Raw genomic sequence first — 23,794 nt, 5'->3', positions numbered from 1 at the left:
TTCAGATCCTCAGTGGAAAGCAATTTGGAATATAAAATATTAGTGCAGGTGTGGGATTTTTTTTATACAGAGCCTAACATATTTTTTTTTTTAATTATTAAAGGTGGTATTTTAACAATAAGAATGTCAAAATGCCAAATCTGGAAATCGGACACGTGAACCTTTTTTTGTAGGGCTTTAGTTGTGAGACGCCAAATAAAACACAGCACTCATCTTAATCCAGGGAGTTTTTCCAGTTAGTCCTCTGTATCTTCTCCCTGCTGGGGTACAGAGGGGCTGGACAGGCAGTTTCTGGTGGGTAGCTTCGCCATCTCTGATATTTCAGTATTTTTGAGCACCTACACTAACAGGCTGGACGATTGGCTACAGAGTTTGCACTTGGTTAAGGATTTGTCCCACATCTGCAGTGAGGATCCTGCATCATACTGGGACTTGCAGCGGGATGGGATGCAGCACAGCACAGTGCTCCGCAAACAAGCCCCTCTTTATGTGCCTGTCAGTCCACGTGTCCTTACTCTGCAGCCAGAGGTGAAAAGGTCTATCGAAGCGTCTTTGATGGGACAGCATGAGCAGAGGAGGAAGAATAGCAGGGAAAGCTGCACCATGGTTTCTCTTCATACCTTCATGTGGATGCACCATCGACCTTGGACCTTGGAAAAACAAGTGTTGCTTAAAGCAGTTGTTTGCTGGATGCAGTGTTGACATCAGCAAGGAGCTGCAGGGCTGCAGTGGAAGCACCACCTACGTCCTCTTCTGTGTGACCCTGAAGAACATTCACTAGACACCAGTGGCATTATTTTTATTCAAGATTTGCTGGCAGAGTTTTAATGTGCTGATTCGGTTTTGCGTCCGTGTAAATTAGTGAAAAACAAGATGAATGTGAAAGTATTAAGAAACAAGAGGAGTGCCCTGAGTCTGACCTGTTTTGTGCAAACATGGCACTGCTGACCTCAGGATGAGCCTGCAGTGGCCCGGCCGTGCCTGGAGATGCTGCTGCTGTCGGTGATGGGCAGGGAGGATGTTGTAGGGTCACAGTGCTGAGGGCTGCTGTGCCACATTTTGGAGGCTAGTGTACTTCTGGAAAGGAAGAAAAAAAGTTGAACCTGACAAGACAAGAGGTGTTTTGCACTGCTGAAAGAAGCCCATTGTTTTCTAAGGGGAAACAGAATTGGAGAATGAACCGTGCAGCTTTTATACATTTATCTGACTGACAGGCAAAAAACAGAGAGCCCAGCAAGCCCCTCTGACACCGGGGGCAGGACAGTGTGGAAGAGGAGGAGATTTTTGCCGCAAGAAGGAGGCTGTGATGCAGTTTTGTTGTGCCCTACCTGGGCCATCAGGAGGGGGACATCGGGTGGTGGGACACCGGGCAGTGGGACATGCTGGCTCTAGCTGCCGCTGCTCTGCAGGCCTCTGCCAGAGCAGCTTAGGGGACAAGGCAAAGAAAAGAAAACAATTCAGAGGAAACGTGTCTTATTTAGTTATTTTTATGTGTTTAGCACGTTTCTGTGGGCAAAGGCCGCTTGGAGAGAGATAAACCATTAGGCTATACGGCCACCTCCTGGAGGACGTGGGTATCTGCTCGGCGCCGGGGCCACCCGTTGGGTGCTGTGCGTGAGAGGAATACCCACACAGCCCTCCCTGGGCACCCAGCCCGAGGCCAACACACCTGCTGGGCGTTAAACAGCAGAGTGGATTTTGTGCCTCCCTCTCACGGCACCAGAATGAGTACTGAGAGTTATTTTTTTTGCGAACGAAACCTTTAAAAATACATTAGATGGAGAAAGCGCAAAGGCATCATTTGTTAGGGGAGGAAGCCTAGCTGTCATGTGTTTTTGTTTAACAAGGCCTGAGGAAGTTCCTAATATTTATTTGAGCTGTTTCGTGGAGCTTTTTTAGTGTTCTTCACGTTTCCTGCTGAGACAGAGAGCAGCCAGATGCATTTGGGGAATTTTGTTTGGGCAGAGCCTGGCAGCGAGCACACGACAGGGGCTCGCCCCTGCATGGTACCACCGGGTGCATGGCCCCTGCTCCTCCACCAGGCCAGAGCCCGATGTCAACTGGATGAGGGGACCAGGTGCCACGAGCTGACGTGCCAACGAGCTGCTGTGGGCACACCTTCATCCTGGCCTACGCGTGCCTTTGGTTCCTGTTTGGAGCTGAGGAGTGAAAAGGCCTGCTGGGTTGTACAGGCTTCTTCCCTCGTGGCTCTCAGGACTGCTCAGGTGCTTGAAGCAGGTGGGCTCAGATGCCTCCTGTTCATCAGCAGCATCTCCTCAGGTGTGATTTGGTAACTCTCCACAGTTCTTTCCCCTTCTCCAAGGGGAGAAACAGGTTACATCTTCCCTGCGCCAGTCATTCAGGGATGTGTTTTATGGTTACCTTGTACATAGATCTGGTGTAATAAAGTACATGAATTGCTGGTGGTGTTTGCAGTCATCAGGCAGCTCGTTTTGCAGCAGAAGCTGTTGAAAGCAACCTCTCCTTTATCTTCATAGAGCCCAAAGCACAAGGGCTGTGGGGCTGGCAGGAGGCTCCCTGCCACAGCCCAGCCTGGCACCACAGCAGGACTGCAGGACTCACCTCCCCTCCGCCTTTGTGGCATTCACCTGGCTTTCTCTTTTTTCAGATATTCTACAGAGTTGTAGCAGACATTGAACCTGGAGAGGAGCTGCTACTGTTCATGAAGAGTGAAGATTATTCACATGAAACAATGGCTCCGGACATTCACGGTTAGTCACTTTGTATCTAATATGAGATATGCAAAAAATTAGTGAGATTTCTCATCTGTTGCAATACTTTTGAAATCCAGAGTAGTTTGCCTGTAGCCAGGGAGGACAGCTGGACTATGGTTGTATTTGTCTATCTTCCACCCTTCAGTTTTTCTGAGAGCTGTTCAGTGAATAAACTGCTCCAATAATAACGTAACTCCTTCAGTGCCTCTGAGGTATGGCTGTGCTCTCAAAAGCAGTGCCAGCAGTGGCATTGAAGGGTTTCTGTTTACTTTCTTTATCACACCTGGTACAAATAGCTTCCAAAAAAATTGAGTGGTGCATTCTGTACCTGCCAGTCTGCTAAACTCTACTTTGCAGAGTTGATTTTTCTCAGTGTTGCATCCCTGCAACTCTTTCAGGTCTTACCTTCGTGTACACAAACTTTCCCTGGCAGAAGCAGAGGTCTGCTGAAGTAATCGAGGGCATCGTTAAGGCTTCAGAAAAGAAACTTAATTAGTTTTTGGGTACTGCAGAAGAAGGAAGAGAGTCCATATCATTATCTCTGGACTCTGCTAGTTGCTGGTCCTTTAGGACTAAGATGTATGGACCCTGATAATGAGTGTGTTGTATTTTTTTTGTCAGTTTGCCAAACAACTGCTCTTTTGAAAAGAGAAAATCTCAGGTTGTTAATGTTGCTGTCACTTTTGAGAACACAGCCATCCTTCCTCCTCGTGCTCATTCATTATTCATCCAACGCACAGGCCCTGGGTGTAAAACTCCTGAGCTCCTGCTGATGCTGTGCAGATTGGGATGCCTCAGAATTTGTCCCCACTTCCAAATGCTCCTCCTGCCCTGCAGGAGGAGTGGGATAGGAAGTGGGATAGGAAGGCACAGCGGGCTGTAGGATATCAGCTGGATGCTCATTAGGTTGCAGTTTATTCCAATGTGGCCATTTTACAGATTCTGAGGGATTTGGGGACTGCATATAGGGGTCTTCCAGGGCAGGGCATGGGTGTCAAGGGCTGTGCTTTCTTATACCTGCCTGTACATTTGCAGCAGTATCTTCTGCTCTCTGAATAAGAGTTTGGGGATTATTCATTTATTGTAACTTGGTGTGGGTTTTCTTTTTCTTTTCTTTTCTTTTTTTTTTTTTTTTGGTGGTGGCTTTAGTTGCTAAAGTTGTCACCCTTTTTAAGCATACCGTTTTCCATGCCTATTCCATCTGGTTACATCTCAGATCAGCCTGTATCAAACTCATGAGAGGAGTTCTCTGCAGTCACACACAAATATGTGTCCCACAGGGCTAATTTAGGAACAGATTGGACTGAAGTATTGCTAGGGGAAAGCAGTCCTAGTGGTGATTTCTCTGGTGCAATTCAGTCCTCAAGTAGGCACCAATTATATCCGTTTGAGATTTCAGCCAGACTCCTGAATGACTGAAAACTGATGCAGTCTCACCAACCATTTTGTCTTCCAGAGGAGCGCCAGTATCGCTGCGAGGACTGCGACCAGCTCTTTGAGTCCAAGGCTGAGCTTGTAGACCACCAGAAGTTCCCCTGCAGCACACCTCACTCCGCATTCTCCATGGTGGAGGAGGACTTCCAGAAAAAGCTTGAGAATGAGAACGACCTTCAGGATGTGCATGAAATCCAGGAGTGTAAAGAGTGCGATCAAGTCTTCCCAGATTTGCAAAGGTAGGAATGAATGCTTAAAATGTGGTTTAATAAGGCAAATTATGCAATGGCTTCAGTCAGATCATGCAGGGCATGAGCCAGGGCAGAATCTTACACCTTTTGATGAATAAAATCTCGCTGCTTGTTGGTGTTTTAGAGCATGGAAATTGATGGAGTCTCAATAAATGAGAAATTCAATTATTAATAGGGACCTTAATTTACGAACTGGATCTTCTGATAATCAGAACTTTAGATGGCATGAGTTGGGCTGGTGGCAGTGAAATCAGGGGAGTGATTATAGTTCAGATGAAGTGAGTTCTCCTTCCCATTTTTGGGTAGAAGTTACTATGGGCATATGTCCCTGAAATACGCATAGGTAAGAATGTAAATACAAAGTAGAACTTCATATGCTGAAGTTAATTTAAGTGTTCATGTCACTGTATTTTTTGTGGCTACTTAACACAATGTATTGCAGTGCAGCAAATTTTGCAAATTACTGAAAGGTATTGGGAGGGCACGGGAGCTTCTGCAGTACATCCCTCACAAATTCACACCTTAATGCTCTCACTTTGAGGATGCGGGAGGGTTCTAGCAGTTGTGCTGAGGTATCTCAGCAGGCAGATGCTGGGTCAGATCCTCTGCTGTGATGAGACAGAAGAATATGTCGTATGAAGACAATTGATAGCAGCAGCAGATGTGGGCCAGTATCTTTTGCTTTCAGGCAGGGTCTGTGACAGCAGAATCCATGCTCCTACAGCTTCTTCTTTCCTGTCTGCACTATGTGGGTACAACTTAGGTAATTGTATTCATTATGCACTTTTAGGGACAGCAGTGCATTTATTTGCATTGCTTAAAAATTACATGCCATTTAAATGTGGATTTGTCCACTAGTAGAGTACTTTATTGAAATTCATGATTTTTGTAGAAATCCTTACTAATCCATGGCTCAGGATCTCTTGGTGTCTGCTGAGGTGGGATGCTAGCATGGATTTGTGCATGCACAGGGTTTGTCCCTTGGGCCATCTCATCCTGGATGTGCCAGGTGCTGATTGTGCAAGGTGGAGCCTCCTTCCCCAAACCCCAGCCACTCCCAGGCTCCTGCTGGTTGAGCAGAGGCTGCTCGCTGTTGTGCAGTGATCAGCACCTCATGCAACTTGACCGTTACACCTCCTCAAAAGTAACGACACCAAAATGAGAACACGATGTGCCAAACGTTGCTCCCATAGGTCAGCCACACCGAGTGTGAAGTTGTGCACGCGCAGTGCCTTGCTCGCTGCCTGCTGCTGGGCAGTTTCCAGCTCCACGTGTCTAATTTTCAGTCCGAGTGATTGATGCAGAAGGGCTGATGTCAGTAGAGAAGTTGAAAGGGCTGCAGCAGGGTGGGTGCGGCACTAGTTGGGGCTGACATTTCTCTACATCGTGAGTTATTTGGTGTTAAAGCTCTTTTCTGCCCATGAACCAGAGGACAATATCTAACATATGGGAATCATTGAGCAAATGTAAATTTAGCTTAAAATATTAAATATTGAAGAGAAAGGGCAGAAAACAAAGAACGAGTCATCATAAATAGATGGGCAGCACTGTGAGAAAGAGTGAAAAATGAGAGAGAATGCAGTCATTCTCTGAACTCTTGAATTATTGAGAGGCTAATACACCACAAAGACAGTTCACAGCAAAAAAAAGTACAGAAGCATGCTATATACAGATTATATAAAACAAAAGGCCCGAATGCTGGAGGGTGTGCATAATTAAATTGAGAAGGAGCTGAGTGTGAAGATTGAGGTCTGGACGTTCGTGTGGGGGCCAGGAGTGCTCTGGCGCTGATGGTGGGTGGTGTACTCACATCAAGTGTTTGGGAGAGCGGGGACAAGGCTCTCTCTGGGTCTGGCTGAGATTGGTTTACCAGTGCATGGTGGAGATGCAATTGCTCTAGAAATGTTAGCAGGCAAGGCCCGAATTTTTAATTGCTGCAGATGAATACTAAAAGACAAATTCAGAAAGTTCAGAGGTGAAAATGACTTCAAAGACATGCAGAAGAAATCAGGTAGGAATTGAATATCCTGCTAACAGACCGAACAAACTACTAAGAAAAGAACTACATAACTGAACACAGTTAATAAGCATCAAAGACAACTTTACTCTTAATGTGCTGTATTCAGAAGCTTTGTTCTGCTTGCTTGTGCCCATTCTGTCCTCCACCAGTGGAGTTATTCCGGGCTACTCCTGCTGTAAGAAAGATTGACTCCCATCGTAGGAGTGGAGCTGCATCAGGTGGTAGGATCCTAGCTGATGTTAGAGTGAGAGCAATAAGGTAGAAATGATTCAGACTGCAGGGAGGAATTACCAGAGTGAAATATTGAGAGGTGGATGGAATAATCTCCTTGGGGAGTGATGGAAGCATCATCTCCTGGAGCATTTGCAAGTGGCCCAGCGAAACATCAGCCGATGTGTTCCTGTGGCACAGAGGGGATGCTCTGCCTCCCAGCAGGGACAGGCCTGACACGCAACGGGCCTGGCTCTGTCAGGGTTGGACCTTCGGGGCTCTTTCTTTTTTTTCTGTGGTTATCTGATCTGCCAACTGCTGGTAACCCCTGCTCCTGTTTCCGCAGCCTGGAGAAGCACATGCTGTCCCACAGCGAGGAGCGGGAGTACAAGTGCGACCAGTGCCCCAAAGCTTTCAACTGGAAGTCCAACTTGATACGTCACCAAATGTCGCATGACAGCGGCAAGCACTACGAGTGTGAGAACTGTGCCAAGGTACAGTGAATTTGTAGGCTGCCCGGCATCTCTCGTGTCGCTGAGCTCGCAGGGGCAGCTGGGGTTGGGATACTGGAGGGCGTAGTGCTCCCGCAGTGCTTCAGCCCGTTTCCCAAGGGTTTAAATCTTCACTTTGTATTTGTTAGCTTCCCACCCCTTTTGATTTGGAAGGACGTTACTGCAATATAAAACCAAATAAGAAAAATTCCAGTTTCTGACTGTGCTGAGAGCAACCATCTCATCCCTAGGGCATCTGTATCACTTCCAGCACGGTGCTTGCTGCACAGATTATTTGTATAAAATTTCGTCGTACCAGATTCCCAGAGCCTGAGCTTTTTGCTTAAGGACTTTCTCACGTTTAAGTACATTTGCTGCAATAATGGGAAATTTGCATTGAGCTGACATTTGTAAGTTGCAGCAAAACCCTAGACACTGGGACTGTGAGTGAGATTTCCTGCTGCCATGTGCCCAGCAAAGTATTTCTATTGCAGTAATGTCTGGAGGTTTCACATAGCCATGGTTTGACTCGTTTTCTGTGGAGGTGTTGCGCAGGAAGTCACTGGCCTCAAAAGCATGACTTTTAATTGCAGGGGCAAATGCTTCTGCTGTGGTGGCTGCATAGGGGTTAACAGCTCCACCAAATATTTGGCTGATCCTGGGAAAAAGAGGCCCCGTCCTGCAGGCACAGCTCCCGCTGATGCCCGTAGGCTGTGTTGAGGTGCAACAAGCATCCACCGTTTTTTAATCCTAAAAAGCTCCCAGTAGCTTTGAGGTCTGAATTCTGAAAGACGCTTGTGTTAACTGGCTTCTTCTGCAGTTAAGTTTCTTGGTTAATGAGTACTCATTTCCTAGCAGGTTTTCACGGACCCCAGCAACCTCCAGAGGCACATTCGTTCCCAGCATGTTGGGGCTCGTGCTCACGCTTGTCCAGAGTGTGGCAAAACGTTTGCCACTTCTTCAGGCCTCAAACAGCATAAACACATCCACAGCAGTGTCAAACCTTTTATATGTAAGTCTTCCACTAAACGTCTTTGGTTAAGTGTATTCCTTTTGTCGAAAAGCGGCATAATCTGCAAGCAGGAGGTTGTGTTGTTCTTCCTTGGCTTCTCCCACTGGTTTCGTGGGGGCTGTGAGTTATTAAATGAGAATTGGGTAATTCATAGTCCGATGCACAGCATTGCTTTCATATGACTTTCCTTTCAGGCAGACACTGTGTGATGTATAAATGCACCTCTTGTCCCTGGGATATTTTTCCACGCACAGATGCAAAAGAGCAAGTGGGGAGTGAGATTTGGCAAGAGGGAGCCGTGCTTTGCACCACGCTGAGCTGGCTGCTCTCCTTCCTGCTCCTTTGGAGGAGCAGCGGCCCCTATGCTGCATATCTGGCCCTGCCATGCAAGGCAGCATTAGTGCTGGTGCTGGGGAGGGAGGACAGTGCCAGCAGGGACAGGGAGGGTGTCCCATTCAGCTGGAGGGATGGCACAGTCTGGGTGTGTTGGGTGTTAGGCAGGGCCAGCAGGACCTGAAAGCCTGCTTTGCTTTAGAAATTAATTTTGGGCCACAGGGTCTCTCCAGCAGATAATGTGAGTTTTGCAGGAATTGGAAAATAAACCTTAAAGCCATTGTATATCAGCCAGAGGAGCTTGCCTCCCTGCTCGAGGCTCTTTTACATGCCCTGAATTTAAGTATTGGGTTTAGCTATTAGAGCTTTGCCAACAGCTGCTCCAACAATAAAACTTGCCTGATATGTGGGCCTGACTCCATACCGGGCTATAAATCAGGTCCTCAGAGTCCCAAGGGTTGTGTTTGCTACTTGGCCAGATCCTGGTGTGAGATTGGGGAATCTGGGTGCACAGTAATGTTGCAAGTTGCTTTCTCTCCCTTTCACCAGGGAAGCAGAGGCAAAAAATGTTTAAGAACAGTGTTCTTGCTAGCGCTGATGTCCTCCACATACTTTTCAGGCACCTGCTATGGCTTAAAAAGCACCTTATGAACACCTCCCTTCCTTGTTCTCTGAACTTCTTCACCTTTTGCTGTTCTCAAAAAGAATTTACCCAGTTTTCATCTTGGTGCTTTTTTTTTCCAGCTGTCTGTATTTTCCATACTCCTATTTCACACCAAGTCTGACAGGAGAAGTGGCACCTCTGCCAGGCAGCATGTTAGGCACGGCAGGTTGCTGTTGCAGCAGAAGACAGCAAAGCTGCAGCTCCAGCCAATACTGCACGGTCCCGTTTGCTGGAGCGGGCAGCTGCGACTGGGGCATTTGCCTCCTCAGCATATAGAAACCTAGGGAGCTCTAAAATGCTGCTTTGACACGTGCTTTGGGTCTTATAATGCCTCGAGGGGAGCAGTAGTGGCTTGCAAGACTAATTTATGGGAAGTCTGTGTCTCTGCCATTGGGTTAGATAATCCTTTTGATGGGCTTCTTCAGCAAGAAGATGTATAACTAACCCGATCCAATAATAAACATCTCTAATAATTCTTAGACCTAGGATTACAGGTTAAGTAATTATACTTTTAAATTTATACTTATTAAACAACAATAGTTTCTGGCCCTGGTGGGGAACCTTCAGCTAGTCCTCTTGCAGCCAGTGCCCGGCATGAAAATGCGAAAGTGGCACCTCTCTCAAATGAAATAATCCTAAAATGTTTTTGTTACTATTTATTCTGATAAATCAAACCAGCAACCAGTGCTCGTGAAATGCACAGTACGAGAGATGAAAACCCATTGAGCAATCCCTGAATAATAGCCATGTAATTACAGAACAAAAGGGTTTGGAGACCACATGTTGGTAGGCTTTGCTGAGCAATGGGAGGGAGGTAGGGTCACCTCAAGGAGATATCTGTTTTCCACCAGAAGGCCACACACCATGATTTACTCTACCAGTCTGTTTATGGCAACTGTCTCTTATTACAGTACACCGCCCAAGCTTGAGTGAAAACTCACCAACACTAAGGTAATTACTCACTGCCTTCGCAAAATCTCCAGCCTCTCCAAATAGAAACCACATGCCATAATAGACCGAACATATTCAAAATAGTACTTACAGTAATTTTTTTAATAAGCAGAAAATATGCAAACTTAACTGCTGGCTAATTTGGGGTCCAGAGACGATCGCGGTACGGAGCGTGCTTAAGCACGAGATGAATTTCTGCAATCTGGGAGACAGGCTGGGAGTTTGCGTTAAACCTGGGTCTGTGCAGCAATAAAAGCTGCGAGGAGGGAAGCTTCCCTTACAAGTTAGTTGCTTAAAAGCATGGCGCTAAGATTTAAAGGATGTAATAAGGTGTAACAGGAGAAATCAAACCCAGCTTCTGTTGCTTTGATACGTGGAAGCAATTAAAGTTGATAACCGTCCCCCATCCACTACATTTTAAGCAAAGCTTTACTTGGAAATAAAAGTCATGTGGTGAAAAAGAGGTAGATCTTGTAACAGGGACCTGCCTGAGTAGTCCTGGCTCCTGGGACTCCCGTGGAGGTCGGGGCAGCGCAGGGGATCTGCACAGCTGATCTCCTGCAGGACCAGAGGGCATTGGGTGAGCGGCTCGCTGCTGTCACATCCCACCTGGCTTCAGGGGACAGCCCCCAAGAGGGAGACTCCTCTGGGGACTAAGGACTTTGGACCTGTCCCCGACATTTCTTTGTCGACCTTGAAAGCCCATGTTTTTAATAGGCTGTTAAATGCAAGAGGCACCTCATTAAATAGCTTTAAATAACTGTCAGCCTCGGAAAGGTGAACTCCTCGGTACAACAGCTAATTGTTTCATCAATATAATAATAAAAAAAAAATGTATATTTTAATGTTTTTACCATTATCAATTTGATTTTGTTTTAAAGCTGAGCTCAGATGCATTAGTCAAATGAATATTTTGCAACACTCTTTAACAGTTTGTAAGGATCTCTCTTTGCATTTCTCCAGGAGTAGAACATATCTCAGTTCTGTTGACTTTTGAGTAGTTTAATAGAGACTAATAAATGGATAATGTATCAAGGCTCTATAAAGGAGAACTTACCAACTCTAGGACGACTAGATCTGTGCCAATAAGTCCCTTTTCCCCCAGTTGCTACTCCGACTGCAGCATTACATTTAATATAATCCTGTAGATAAGGAGCAGGCCCTTAGCACAACCTGGTAGAAAATCAAAAGCCCATAAAAGTATGATTTATTTTAAATCATGCACTATCCTAGTTTTGTAAAAGCATGTATTTTTAAAAGGGAAAAGGGGGATTTTCTTTTTCTTGAAGAAAAATACTTTGCCTTATGCTCTGCTGTAATGTATTGGGCATAACTCCGTCAGTGTGGATGGAGTTTTCCTGCTTGTATGTGATGGGAACTGGCCCGTAATATCCAAGATGAAGGTTTTGCAAGCCTGTGGATGTCCTCACTCAAGTTGTACCGTTGTGGTCAGTTTAATTTTGGTTTCTGTGATCAGCACCGAAGAGGGAGGAACTTTTTGTGCAAGAGCTCAGCAGTGATGGTGAGGGCTGCACAAAGCTTCTGTAAGCTTAACTGGGGGGGCCTGATGCTGTACCTGAGGTATGGCAATGAGTTTCTTTGGGGTTAGAAGAGATCTTATGCCTGGGATGAGGCTAAAAATAGGAGAAAATAGCAGAAAATTAGGGATTTGTATTGCAGCAAATAAATAACAAATAGTTCTATACTAAATAAAAAATAGTTTCATATCAAACAGGCAAATAAAATATTTTCCTAAAAGAGAAACAGAAGGCACTTATTAAGAAAAAATCAAACATTTTAAAGGAACAAGAGCAACTCTACTCTACTCTACTCTACTCTATTCTACTCTTTTTTTATTCTTCTTTTTCATTTTTTTTCTTTCTCTTCTGTTTCTTTCCTTGTGAATGAAGATTTCCAACAGGAACACTAACTGATATACAGCAACAAACATTCTTCCTGAATTACCGCATAGCAAATTTCCTGTGCTTGGGCCCAATTCTGCGCTCTTTACCCCACGAATTGTCCCAGGGCTGTCAATGGGGCGTGAATAGGGAAAAGGGGTGGGTGCAGCGTGGGCAGGATCAGGCCCTCGAACAATGGGAGCATTGTTGCTGAGATATGGAGCAGCCTACTGAAGAGGTAAACAGTTGAGACATGACAACAAGTGGTCAAGTTTCTCAAGGGCAGCGATCTGGACGAGCAGGAAGGTTAGCGCAGGCCCTGGTGCGAGTGGAAGTCAGGGGACGTGATTGCAGTTCATGGGAACCAACAGTGCAGGATGGGATACATTCAATTCAGTTTCCTTTGCAGGCTTAAAATAGAGCCATTGTAAATTATGTCAGTCTGTCTCAAATCATGAAAATGATTGTTAAAAAGGCCTCAGAATACACAATGTGTATTGTTGTGTGGCTTTGATGTGTGAAAGATGAGAGCCTATGATATAACGCAAATTAAATAAAAATACAGTGGCAACATGCTTTTTCCTGGCTGGGAAAAAAAAAGGGGGGGGGGATTTATTACAGAGGGATAACGCTGCTTACTGATAATGTTGTTGCCTTGTTTTTAAACAAAGCTGGAGCTGATACCAGTAGAAGCAAGTTAGTCCAGAGACACGGAGAAATATTAGCGTGTTGAAGAGCACAGCGCATAGCGCAGCTGGGGACTTGCCTGCTGTCCCTGCTCGTCCGAAGGGTGGGGAAAAAAGGCCAGAAAAAAATCATAAAAATGGTAACCTACACTAAATGTAAGAAGGGAAAAAAAGCGATGTAAAGATTTTATTGGGAACTAAAAAAATTCCATTGGCTTCATCGACATGATTCAGTCTCCGCAGTGGTGCATCTTCCTCTGTGCTGGTGATGGGGTGACTTTCAGCCTCCTGCTACCAAAATTGCTAGCTGGAAGCTGTGCTGCAGCACTATGAGTGTCGCAGGCCAGCTCAGGCCCAGGAGATCAAGGCAGATCTCCCCTTGGCTTTCTCCAAGTGCTTCTTTTGTGAGGCTGAAGTTACTCTCATCCCAGAGGAGCTTGAAAGGAAATCCATTGAGCTGTTCTGAGCATCGGACACGCAAACAAATACAGCTGCATTTTTAAAGGAAATTGTTGTTGAAATACGGTGTATTTTTTTCATGTGTAAGAAACAAATAAGCAATATTAAGACTAGTAAAGTTATTAAAACATGGATTTATAGTTATGGCTTCTAAGCCACCTGTAGGGACCGTATGCATTACACGTATAGAAATGCTTTGGGCATGCGAGAGTACCAGACTGAGGTTACTCGAGAAGCTGTAGCCTGGGATTTCATGAGATTAACTTATTAATTGTAAGTCAAAAATAATGTCTGTTAATAATAGCATACCCTTGGAAATACCTGGTTGTCTTCTCCTTTGCCTCTTTCGTTTCCTTGGGTCTTGCAGGCTGGTCTGCAAATGTTTCTGGCTAACTCACACGTGTGCACGGTGATGCTGACAGAGGCATTTGGGGACATGAGTGCCTGCTCATCAGGAGCACCGTGGGTTCATCCGTGTCACAGCACCGAGCCACAGCTCGTGGCAGGGCTCTGGGTGCTAATGCAATGCGAAATAATGGTATCAAATGTGCAATGCAAAGAACAAACAAGGAACCAAAAGCGTTATCTTTTAGTGATTTCAGACCTGCTCTGGTTTGTTGGAGGGGGTTTTTTGGTGCTGTCTTTAGACATTTGTCTGCTTGGATGCCTTGCTTTGGAACAGTACAATAGCTTTTGTGCACCCAGACTTCTCCTTAACGGCTTCCTAATTGACATTTGGAGGGTAAAAATGGTTTTATTTGCAAAATTTTGAGGGTGGGGGCAATTACCATAAAGCCTGAGATGTGTTGTTGTTGTTGTTTACATACAGGTGAGGTCTGCCATAAATCCTATACTCAGTTTTCAAACCTTTGTCGACATAAGCGCATGCATGCTGATTGCAGAACCCAAATCAAGTGCAAAGACTGTGGACAAATGTTCAGCACTACGTCTTCCTTAAATAAACACAGGAGATTTTGTGAGGGCAAGAACCATTTTGCAGCAGGAGGATTTTTTGGCCAAGGCATTTCACTTCCTGGAACCCCAGCTATGGATAAAACGTCCATGGTTAATATGAATCATGCAAATCCGGGCCTTGCTGACTATTTTGGAGCCAATAGGCATCCTGCTGGTCTTACCTTTCCAACAGCTCCTGGATTTTCTTTTAGCTTCCCCGGTCTGTTTCCTTCAGGCTTGTACCACAGGCCACCTTTGCTACCTACTAGTTCTCCTGTTAAAGGACTACCGAGCGCAGATCAGACAAACAAAAGTCAAAGTCCCCTCATGACCAGTCCTCAGATACTGCCAGCCACCCAGGATATTTTGAAGGCACTAAATAAGCAACCATCTGTAGGGGAAAATAAGCCAGTGGAGCTTCAACCAGAGAGGTCCTCTGAAGAGAGGCCGCATGAGAAACTCAGTGACCAGTCAGAGAGTAGTGACCTTGACGATGTCAGTACCCCCAGTGGCAGTGACCTGGAAACCACCTCTGGCTCTGATCTGGAAAGTGACATTGAAAGTGAGAAAGAGAAATTTAAAGAAAATGGTAAAATGTTCAAAGACAAAGTAAGCTCTCTGCAGAGTTTGGCTTCAATAAATAATAAGAAAGACCACAGCAATCATTCCATTTTCTCACCATCTTTAGAGGAGCAGACTGCGGTGTCAGGAGCGGTGAATGATTCTATAAAGGCTATTGCTTCTATTGCTGAGAAATACTTTGGTTCAACAGGACTTGTGGGGCTGCAAGACAAAAAAGTTGGAGCTTTACCTTACCCTTCCATGTTTCCCCTCCCATTTTTTCCAGCATTCTCTCAATCAATGTATCCATTTCCTGATAGAGACTTGAGACCGTTACCCTTGAAAGTGGAACCCCAATCACCCAGTGAACTCAAGAAGATCCCAAAGGGAAGCTCTGAGTCTCCCTTTGACCTCACCACTAAGCGTAAGGAGGAGAAGCCCGTTACTCCCATACCCTCAAAGCCAGCAGCTCCGCCTGCGGCAAGCCAGGACCAGCCTCTAGATCTGAGCATGGGCAGCAGAAGTCGAGCCAGTGGCACAAAACAGGCCGAGCCTCGGAAAAACCACGTCTTTGGTGAAAAGAAAGGAGGCGACCTCGAGCAAAGGAAAGCGTCCGAGTCCTCTTTGCAGCACGCCCGACCGACTCCCTTCTTTATGGATCCCATTTACAGGTAACGCTGCTCTCTGGCACCCTTTGGTACAGCAGTTAGGTCTGCACGGGACAACCCCGTCCCCCTCCTGCTGACCCTACAGAGGTCACTGCAGGGGGAAAGGGGCAGGCTGCCTGCCGACCTGCACGCCCTGGGTGTGGTAATGCCATAATTAGCAAGTTGTCATTACTGCCCTACTTGCACTGAGTTGTTGGTTTAACCTGTGCAGCCTGATGTGCAGGACTGTAGCCCGTAGATGCATTGGCATCAGTAGTAAGTGGTTTTATATTTACTGTGTGTTTGACAGCACTGGTTTGCCACAAATTACTTTTCTTCCAAAATGCTTCCAACCTGGCTTTACTGCCTCCTGCATCTTCTCTTCCCTGGAAATCAGAGTGCGTCCCAAAAGGCTGCCAGTTGTGCACCACCTCTTTGTTCTTCCTGAATTAAATGGCAAGATCTCATAAGTACAACAAGAAGCAAATTTATCCTGAGGTGTACAAAAAGTATGGAAATTGAGAGTGATTTCTGCCCCTTTTAGCTTTGATTTGAGTAATGGCTGGATTTATCTAGGCATTTCATTAGTATAATTGAAGGCACAATGTCCCTGTGTGTACAAAGCCTAACCATGGGTTAGTTAATCTGATCTACCTTACGAATCAATGGGAGCCTTTGTGTTGGCTTTGACGGGCACACAAGCAGACACCGTCAGTCAAGCGAGGTTTTGAAAACCAGTTGTAAAATCCCGACCCCTCGGTGTCTTCCAGTAGAGCTGACACCAGTCTCCCTGGGATCTGGATTTCACCTACATCCTGTGTACGTCAGCCCCCGTTTGTGCCCTTTGCCTTTCAGCTTCCATATCTGCAATCAGCTGAAGTCATGCATCTAAATTAGTCTAGGGGAATATCAGCCAAAAAAAAATGTTTGTTTATAATCTAAATGACCAATTTTACAGCCTATTGTTAAAAAAGTTATGTCCATGAAAATGATTTTAATTTGTTATTACTTTATCTAAAAAGAAATGCTGCGGGCATAGTTCTTGCACAGTGCTCTCACCTAAGACAACAGGTATTCATTGTGAAGAAACATGGTCTGATGCTATTTATTGAGATGATTTTATTTATGTCAGTTTGATATCTGTATTAGACCATAGGTGTTTGTGTCACGGTGATTTTAAATGCCTGAAGCAGTGGAAATAATGATTCGTGTTTTGTGGTCCTGCATTACAAACTAACAAAGCCTATAGAAATTCTGGCAACATAGTACAAGGGTGCTTGTTACCGAGCCTTCCTTTGCCATGAATTACATCTACGGAAGGACAACAGGGTCTGTCCCTTAAACTGTACACATCAGTGACAGAAAAAGCAAAAAGACCTCAAATTTCCACACTGCTTTGAATCACCCACACTGTGCTTCACAGCCTAAATGCACACATTAATTGATCACAGTCTTGCTTGGTGGCAGGTCAGCTCCAGTGCCTTCCTGCAAGCCTGCATTTCTCGTACAGCCCCATTTAGGGCCACCTTGGCATGCACAGAGGATGGTGACGGCGAGGTCTCGCATGGGCAGGCGAGAAGGCATCTCTTTCTCACAGCTCCTGTTGCCCTGAATTCCACTCCTCTGAGTGGAGAGCACACTTGGTCACCTTATTTCTTCATAAAAATCCTCGGTAGTTAGTCACTGGTTTTTGCTATCATTATTGCTGGTCTTTTGAAGCGGGATTACTTCCCATGTAAAGGGCACGATCGCCCTTCAACAGCAGTCCGCAGCCCCCGCCCGTCGTAATGAGCCGCATGCGGGAACCCGGGGCTGACTGTACTTCCTTATCTCTTACCATTACCTCTGAGAAACAAACTGCTTGATGTATAATCGACTGTTTTAAACATGAGTAGCTGTATAATTATTAATATCTGAGGCTGATTCATCATAAGCAAATCTAATTTTAACATTTACAGAGTAGAGAAAAGAAAGTTAACTGACCCACTCGAAGCTTTAAAAGAGAAATACTTGAGACCTTCCCCGGGATTCTTGTTTCATCCACAAGTAAGTATTTTTGGAATTTTGATGTTGTAAACAAGCCTATTGGTGCTTCAAAGCAGGTGCAGAGAAATGAATGCGGTCTTAGTCATTTTTGGATTTCCTAAAACACACAGTTTTTGCTTCACCATTGTGGTGGAAAAGCGTAAGCATTGTTCTGGGCTTCTTGATGTTTTGCAGATGAAACAACATGTTTTGATTATAGAGGAAGCCAGATTCGAACTACATGTATGTTTTAGAAGCGTGTTCCTCCATAACCATAGCGTCGCCACCAACGCTCGCAGCTGCCCATCTTTTTCAGGGCCGCTGCAGTGGAGGCAGTATTGCCTTCAGGGAGTCGGTGTAGATCCAAAGTTGGGCAAGCAAAACTGAGCATCCCAGTTACTTGCTTACTTTTATACAATCGATTGCTTTTCTTAATATTAGAGGACTCCCAGAAAAGAGAGAAAACCTTCTACCCAATACATTCAACCCTCCTAATGCAAACGTCCCATCTAGCAGTCATGGATGATAGCGTGTGCAGTGACTCTGTAGGGTCCTTTCTCCATGCCTGAAGCCATGCTATATGAGAGGGCTGCTGTGTTGTTCATAGGCCAAAATCCTGCTTCTTACTTGCTGAACAACAATTTACGAGGGTGTCCATGGAGCAGAACAACAAGCACAGTGTGTATGCACTATAGAAAGAGTACATGTGTGCAGTCTGCATGTTGCTGTTCTTTAGCAGCACTGCACATTCATTCTGTTCTCCTCTTCTTTGCTCGAGGCAGTTTTGCAAAAAAAAAAAAAAGTGTGCAAAATAAATATTTTTGCAAAAAATAGTCTTACTCTTGAAATAAAATGCTATGTGTTATTTGCATATTTAAACCCCTTGCTGACTATGGGCAGTTTCACCCTAATAGTGACACCCACGTGGGTCTTGTGCAGCCACGAGCTCCTGTCTCTGGTGCAGCTTCCTCTGAATTCCTGGGCAGACCACATCACTAGTCTGCCACAATTTGCCTTTTTTTTTTTTTTCCCAGTTTAGCCAGATTGTACAGAATATATTCTGAAGCATGGGACCGGTGGAGATGTGGGAAGGAGAGCTGATGGTGTGTCTCGTTGCAGATACACTGCTGTAATGCTCTTGCATGGGTGGAGAGTGCAGAAGCACCACAGGTCTTCCCAGTTGCAATGCCTGTAGGAAGTGAAGGGTTTATTAAGTATTAAAATTGTTGAGAATTTATGTACAAGATTTAATAGCAGCTCAGCACCTCTTGCTGAGTTATCCTATTTGCCAGAGTTGTGAAGTGACAAGTAGAAATTCCCAGTCCGTAGCAGATAGTATTAATGCACCAATGCACAGCTGGGAGCTGAATCCTCTTTGTCTCCCCTGGTGTAAAACTGGCCGGTTCATCAAGTAACTGATCCTGTTAGAACAAAAAAAGGGCTGTACATTAATGGTAAATCATTCAAATTAGGCTATTTAAGGTGCTGTATCAATGGAAGAAATAATAACATTTTGCTGAGTCCTTGCTGGATTTTCAGGTGTAAATCCTTGTTGAGTTGAAGGGACTGCAGGCTTCAGCACAAGTTGGTCTGATGCCATCAGCAGGTGTGGAAGGAGGTTCTTGGTATAAAATTGCACTATTAGGAGGTTGTTTGGGATGGGAAGGAGCTGGATACTTTTCTGCGAAGCTTTGTGTGAGTGGGTTGCATGCCAGGGGGAAACCTGGAGGAAGATCTGTAGGGTGCTAGGAGAGGGTGACGTGGGCGTTCAGGTGAACTGGAAACAAGAGGAGTTCTGCTACTAGTGGGCAGGATCTGCCCCCTCCTGCACTGCTTAGACCTCTCCTTGGTGCCTGTGGAAAGTCCCAGCACCGTCACCACACCAGATGCCACCTCCGTGCTTCTGGGGCTGGCCGGGGGCAGAGTCCTCTCCCCGCGGTGCTGGGGCTGTGCCCTGCCAGCAGCACTGCAGGGCAGGGGGATGGCTGCAGGCTGCTTGTGCTGCTGCAGGTGGCTGCAGGGTTTTCCTGCCGTGTTTCCAGCCGCATTCTGCCTTTTTGCCCATCCCTCCACATTGCTCATTTGCAATACAAAAAAAAATCCAGGGTTAAGACTGGCTTTCTTTTTACCACTTACCTGTCCGCTAGGTTAAAGTGTGTAACTTCTGAGTTGGGAGGATAGAAAAGCCATCGGTGTGACATACACTCATAATACACTGTAAAAAAAAAAAAGGAAACCACCATCACATGTCCTGTCAAAAAAGTAAATGTCCAAATTTGCTTTCTTGCTGACATGAATGGAATGGAGCCTCCTGTTTGCAAAGGCAGAGTTTGGCGCGGCGTTTATAGAGGACTGGGGAACGGCTCGCAGAAAAGTGTTGTTGTTTTATAGTCCCGTTTGCCCCTGTAAAAGCACAGGTGTGGACTGCACCACAAGTTTTCATTTTCTGCTGGCAGGCTCTGTCTCTGTAAAACAGGAGCAAAATATTTGTCATTGTTTGCGTCCTACAAATTTGTGTTTCTGTAGGTGAATTTATTTCTGAAACTTTCCATTTGATTAAACAAGAGTTTAATTTTTTAAACTTGATAATAGGACCACTAACAAGCAGATCTTTAAAATAGGTTTTGGACTAGAGATTAAAGGCATAAACCCTGCAGTCCCTGCAAAACTCCTCCCAGTGCCAGTGGCCAAAAGCTGCGAAAGATTAGGTCACGTAATTGTATTTCACAGTAATTTGCTGTTACAAGTGTTTTTAGGGAGAGAATGCCCCGATGCAACAAATCATCCAGGATAATGTCTTAATTAGTATCTTTAAATAAAATCTTAATTAGTAGTTTGATTGCAATGAGGGTTCCAATGCAGGAATAATGTGTTGTTTTTGTTTCAATTTTGCTCCCAGTTCCAATTGCCTGATCAAAGAATTTGGGTAAGTTCATTGCTTATATTTTTGATTTAATCATTGTGAAATAAATTGCATAAGAAAAATATAATATGAAAGATAGCTTACCACACAATCACGGAGCATGCCACTCTTTCCTACAGTGTGTTGTAGCTGTAGCAGATAAATATCTGTTATGTCCAATTGGCTTTATTTTCACTCATCTAAGCCTGCAGTTTTTATCTGGTGAAGGCAATGGGAGCTTTACCTAAGTAAGTAAGGGTTTCAAAATGAAGTCTTTGTTTATATTTAACTGAAATCATTCCAAGGCGTTTCCTTCAGAGATTGCAGTGAAAATTTTCAGGCTGAAATCTTGTTAGATTGCAATAGTTATAAATATTTAATCTGCATTCTAGACATTAAAATATAGAGCCTCGGAGGGCTGCACGTTTCTGTCTCATATTGGCTTCAGTGGGAGTTAGTCACTTTAATAGCTTTGAAGTTTTGAGCTTAATTGCTCATTGCTGTATTTAAAGCCCAAATAAAACACCCATTTATTTGCAGTGCTTGTGTCAAATTTGTCCTGTATGTGCAGTTACATAGAGTCCCCCTTATGTGAACGGGAATTGTGCTTTCTCTATCTGTGGGATAAACTTGAGCATGCTCTTCTATTTTTATAAAATGTTATTTTTAATATGTCTAAATCACTCCAGAAAAAAAATATAAAAAGAGCCACAGCAACTGCTTTTGCAGATGCAAGTGAAATAACACCGTGTTGTGCTCTCCCATTGCTGGCCCTCGCTGCACGGCGATCCCATAAATACTTGTCCCAGATTTTTCCCAACCTCGCAGCTTCGGGTCTCGGAGGGGAGAGCTGGGGCCGGGCGGCTGTGGCTCTAGGCCTGACTCACGCTCGCTCATCACTCGCAGTGAGACATGGACTAATTGCACAAGGTGTAGCCAGGATTTCATAAAACACGGGCTGAGGTGGCGATGTGCTCCCTCCTGCGTGCATCCCAGCATGGGGTGCCCAGGAAGGGCGCTGTCCTGGTTCTCCTCCACGTGCCTGTGGTCCATGAGCAGCCATGGAGCTCTGCTTTGTGTCCACATGGCTTTAAAGCCCTGATTTCTATCTGTAAAATGATGACTGCTAGGATCCTGAGGTGAAACGAGGTCAGCAGGCCCCAAAAGGCTCCTGTGAGCACCCACTGAGCTCGATCACAGCGAGGTGTCTGGGTCCGTAGGAAGGTCTGTACCCAAAACCTGTTCCACTGACGTTGGTCTTAGTGCCCCACTGAGAGCCTCTGCCCCAGTAAAACAACCAAAGGGAAGGCTGCAGGTATCTTCCATGAATCCTAAGCAAGCCTCAGATGATAAGAAGCTGGGACACAGGGTTAGATGCTGGGCTTGGAGAGCACAAGAGGTGTTACCCAACTTCTTTGTACCAGAGTGAATTTAACGTAGCAGTATCCAGGGCCTGTGGTAGGATTTGTGATTTGGCCCGTGCACGCTGACCCTCAGAAAAGAGGCTTTGGGGGTGTTTGGCAAGCTGAAAGCCCCAATGCAGTCAGTTTCTTCTGTCTGCTTTCCTTGACATTGGCTTGGTCCTCAAATTTTGGTCATCTTTTTTTTTTTTGGCCACACTGGTGCTTGAGCAGCAGCAGCAGCAATCAGTATGTAAAGCGCCTAGGGCAGGATGCAGATTCATGGGTGAATCTTCATCTCAGGAGATTTGACTATGTCACATGTGCCTTTCTGTCTCAATTCAGAGGTGCATGTGCCACATATTTCAAGATTATTTCACGTTGTTTGTTTGGCAGAAAGGCTGTAGTCCAGCTCAATGGGAATCACCCTCTCTTGGATAGATCCCAATTTATTTACCTCGTGGACTTTTTCATTCCCTTCTGGTCCCATCAAGAGAAGGTTTCTATAAAGAGATTCTGTAATTAGATTCAAATTTTATTTGCAATACCATTGTGGAGAATCATTGTAAACAATTAAAATAATTTTTAAAATATGTGAAATGTTATGAGTATATTAACAAAGCTTCATTTTACTGGGCGCATTGTAGGACACGATCCATTCTGTTAGATTAGCTAAATCCCCACCAGTGGCATCAACCCAAATCCAGTTTTTCTGGATCTATGCTGGGGATCAGCTGGAGTTTCTTGCTACTGCTTCATAAATTCAGCCACGTGTGCTGGGTGCTTTGGACATGAATATAGCTCAGCCAAGTTCCGTGGCTGGATGGCCAAATGCATTACAACAAATTCACAAGTCATAATTTTTAGAGAAAGCAGCATAACTTGAACTGGGGAGGAAGAAATCCTGAACTTCAGTAGTTGGATTTTCAAGATTTCTCTAAATAACACTAGTAAAAATAGAAGGCAAACATTTGAACCTTTCTTTTCCCATGAGTTATAGCTATAAAGTCAGTTGTTTTTACGATAATAGCATCGAAGGAGTCTAGCTTCTAAAACACGAGGTCACGTAATTCATGACATTGTCTGCTAGATTATTTCATATCATCAGGTTATTCTTAAAAAGCAGCAACAACAAACCTTGCTTTATTTATGCCACTTTCTCTTCTGCTGGTTAATAAATTTTAAGACAAATATCCAGGGCCCCTGCTGATGGTATCTTGCCCGTTGAAATGTTTATAAATACTTGTTTTAGCCGATTATGGTAATGTCTGCATTTTTGAGCCCGAGCTGGGGAATTGTGACTACATGTTAGTTTGCGTCAGTAGGAGGTTAATAGCCTCTCGGGGAGCGGGAGGGAGGTGGGGGAAAGCTGCTTCCTTTTCCAGACATCTGGACGCAGATAGAATCAACAACGCATCGATGTAAATCAAAAGTTCCTGCTCTCTGTAAAACACCGTCAGTCACCGATCTCGGATCGGGAAGAGACGCGACCTGTCCATAATGCAGGAACTTGATGTAAATACAGAATAATATCTCCTCGCTCCCCTGCCTCCCGGGAGAGCTTTCACCTGGGACACGGTGATTACACTAATCCAATCCCTGGGGCCAAGTGGTGCCTTCCTCCCCGGGTCCCGCTGCGGGATGGCCACGGCACTTGGGTGCTTGCTGGGGTGCAGAGCTCTTCCGACAGCTTTTAATTTCTGGTGGTCCCTGGGGACCATTCCTGGAGTGATGGGGTGGCCACGGACACCCACCGGACCTCCCAGCACTGATGCTATAGCAGCAGCATCCTCCAGGAGCTTGGTGGCTTGCTCACCACAGTAACATCTCCACAGTCAGCACAGCTCCTATGGAAGCAAATCTTGCTTTAACAGTGCTTTGAAGCATTGGGTTGTGCTTCAAAATGGGAATTCTCACTGAGAGCTCCTACAGACCCTGGGCAGTATAGCAAAGCCTTCTGGATTAAAAAACATCTTAATAAATAAATAAATAAAAGGGAAAAAAAAGGATAAGAATACATAAGCAATTTTTGCAGTAGTTGGAGTTTATCACCAACTTCACCCAGAGGTGTCACTGGGATCTGGATGATTAAAAATGTTTGTAAACAGCATGGGATGGAGGGTAAACAGGCAAAGAACAAAGAGCCAACAGTTTATTG

At 45.1% G+C, this 23,794-nt stretch overlaps 1 protein-coding gene across 15 annotated transcripts in view; it reads left to right on the top strand.

Moving 5' to 3' along the window:
• The window catches only part of MECOM (MDS1 and EVI1 complex locus), a 313,801-nt gene that overhangs the window by 274,590 nt on the left and 15,417 nt on the right, over window positions 1–23,794 (top strand). For 9 of the 15 annotated variants that reach the window (XM_068691592.1, XM_068691594.1, XM_068691597.1 and 6 more), the window contains 7 exons: window positions 2,630–2,732; window positions 4,192–4,408; window positions 6,997–7,144; window positions 7,997–8,153; window positions 13,977–15,333; window positions 17,268–17,355; window positions 20,234–20,260. In XM_068691592.1, the coding sequence (XP_068547693.1) occupies window positions 2,630–2,732; window positions 4,192–4,408; window positions 6,997–7,144; window positions 7,997–8,153; window positions 13,977–15,333; window positions 17,268–17,355; window positions 20,234–20,260 (2,097 nt within the window). Of the gene's footprint in view, window positions 1–2,144; window positions 2,281–2,629; window positions 2,733–4,191; window positions 4,409–6,996; window positions 7,145–7,996; window positions 8,154–13,976; window positions 15,334–17,267; window positions 17,356–20,233; window positions 20,261–23,794 lie in introns of those variants that run through there. The other 6 variants (XM_068691603.1, XM_068691605.1, XM_068691593.1 and 3 more) reach the window with 6 other exon arrangements.

This window comes from Anas acuta, chromosome 9 (assembly GCF_963932015.1).
Source record: "Anas acuta chromosome 9, bAnaAcu1.1, whole genome shotgun sequence".
NCBI classification, from domain to species: Eukaryota; Metazoa; Chordata; class Aves; order Anseriformes; family Anatidae; genus Anas; species Anas acuta.
Note: the sequence above shows the minus strand (reverse complement) of the source record. Positions and strands in the feature narration are given on the sequence as shown.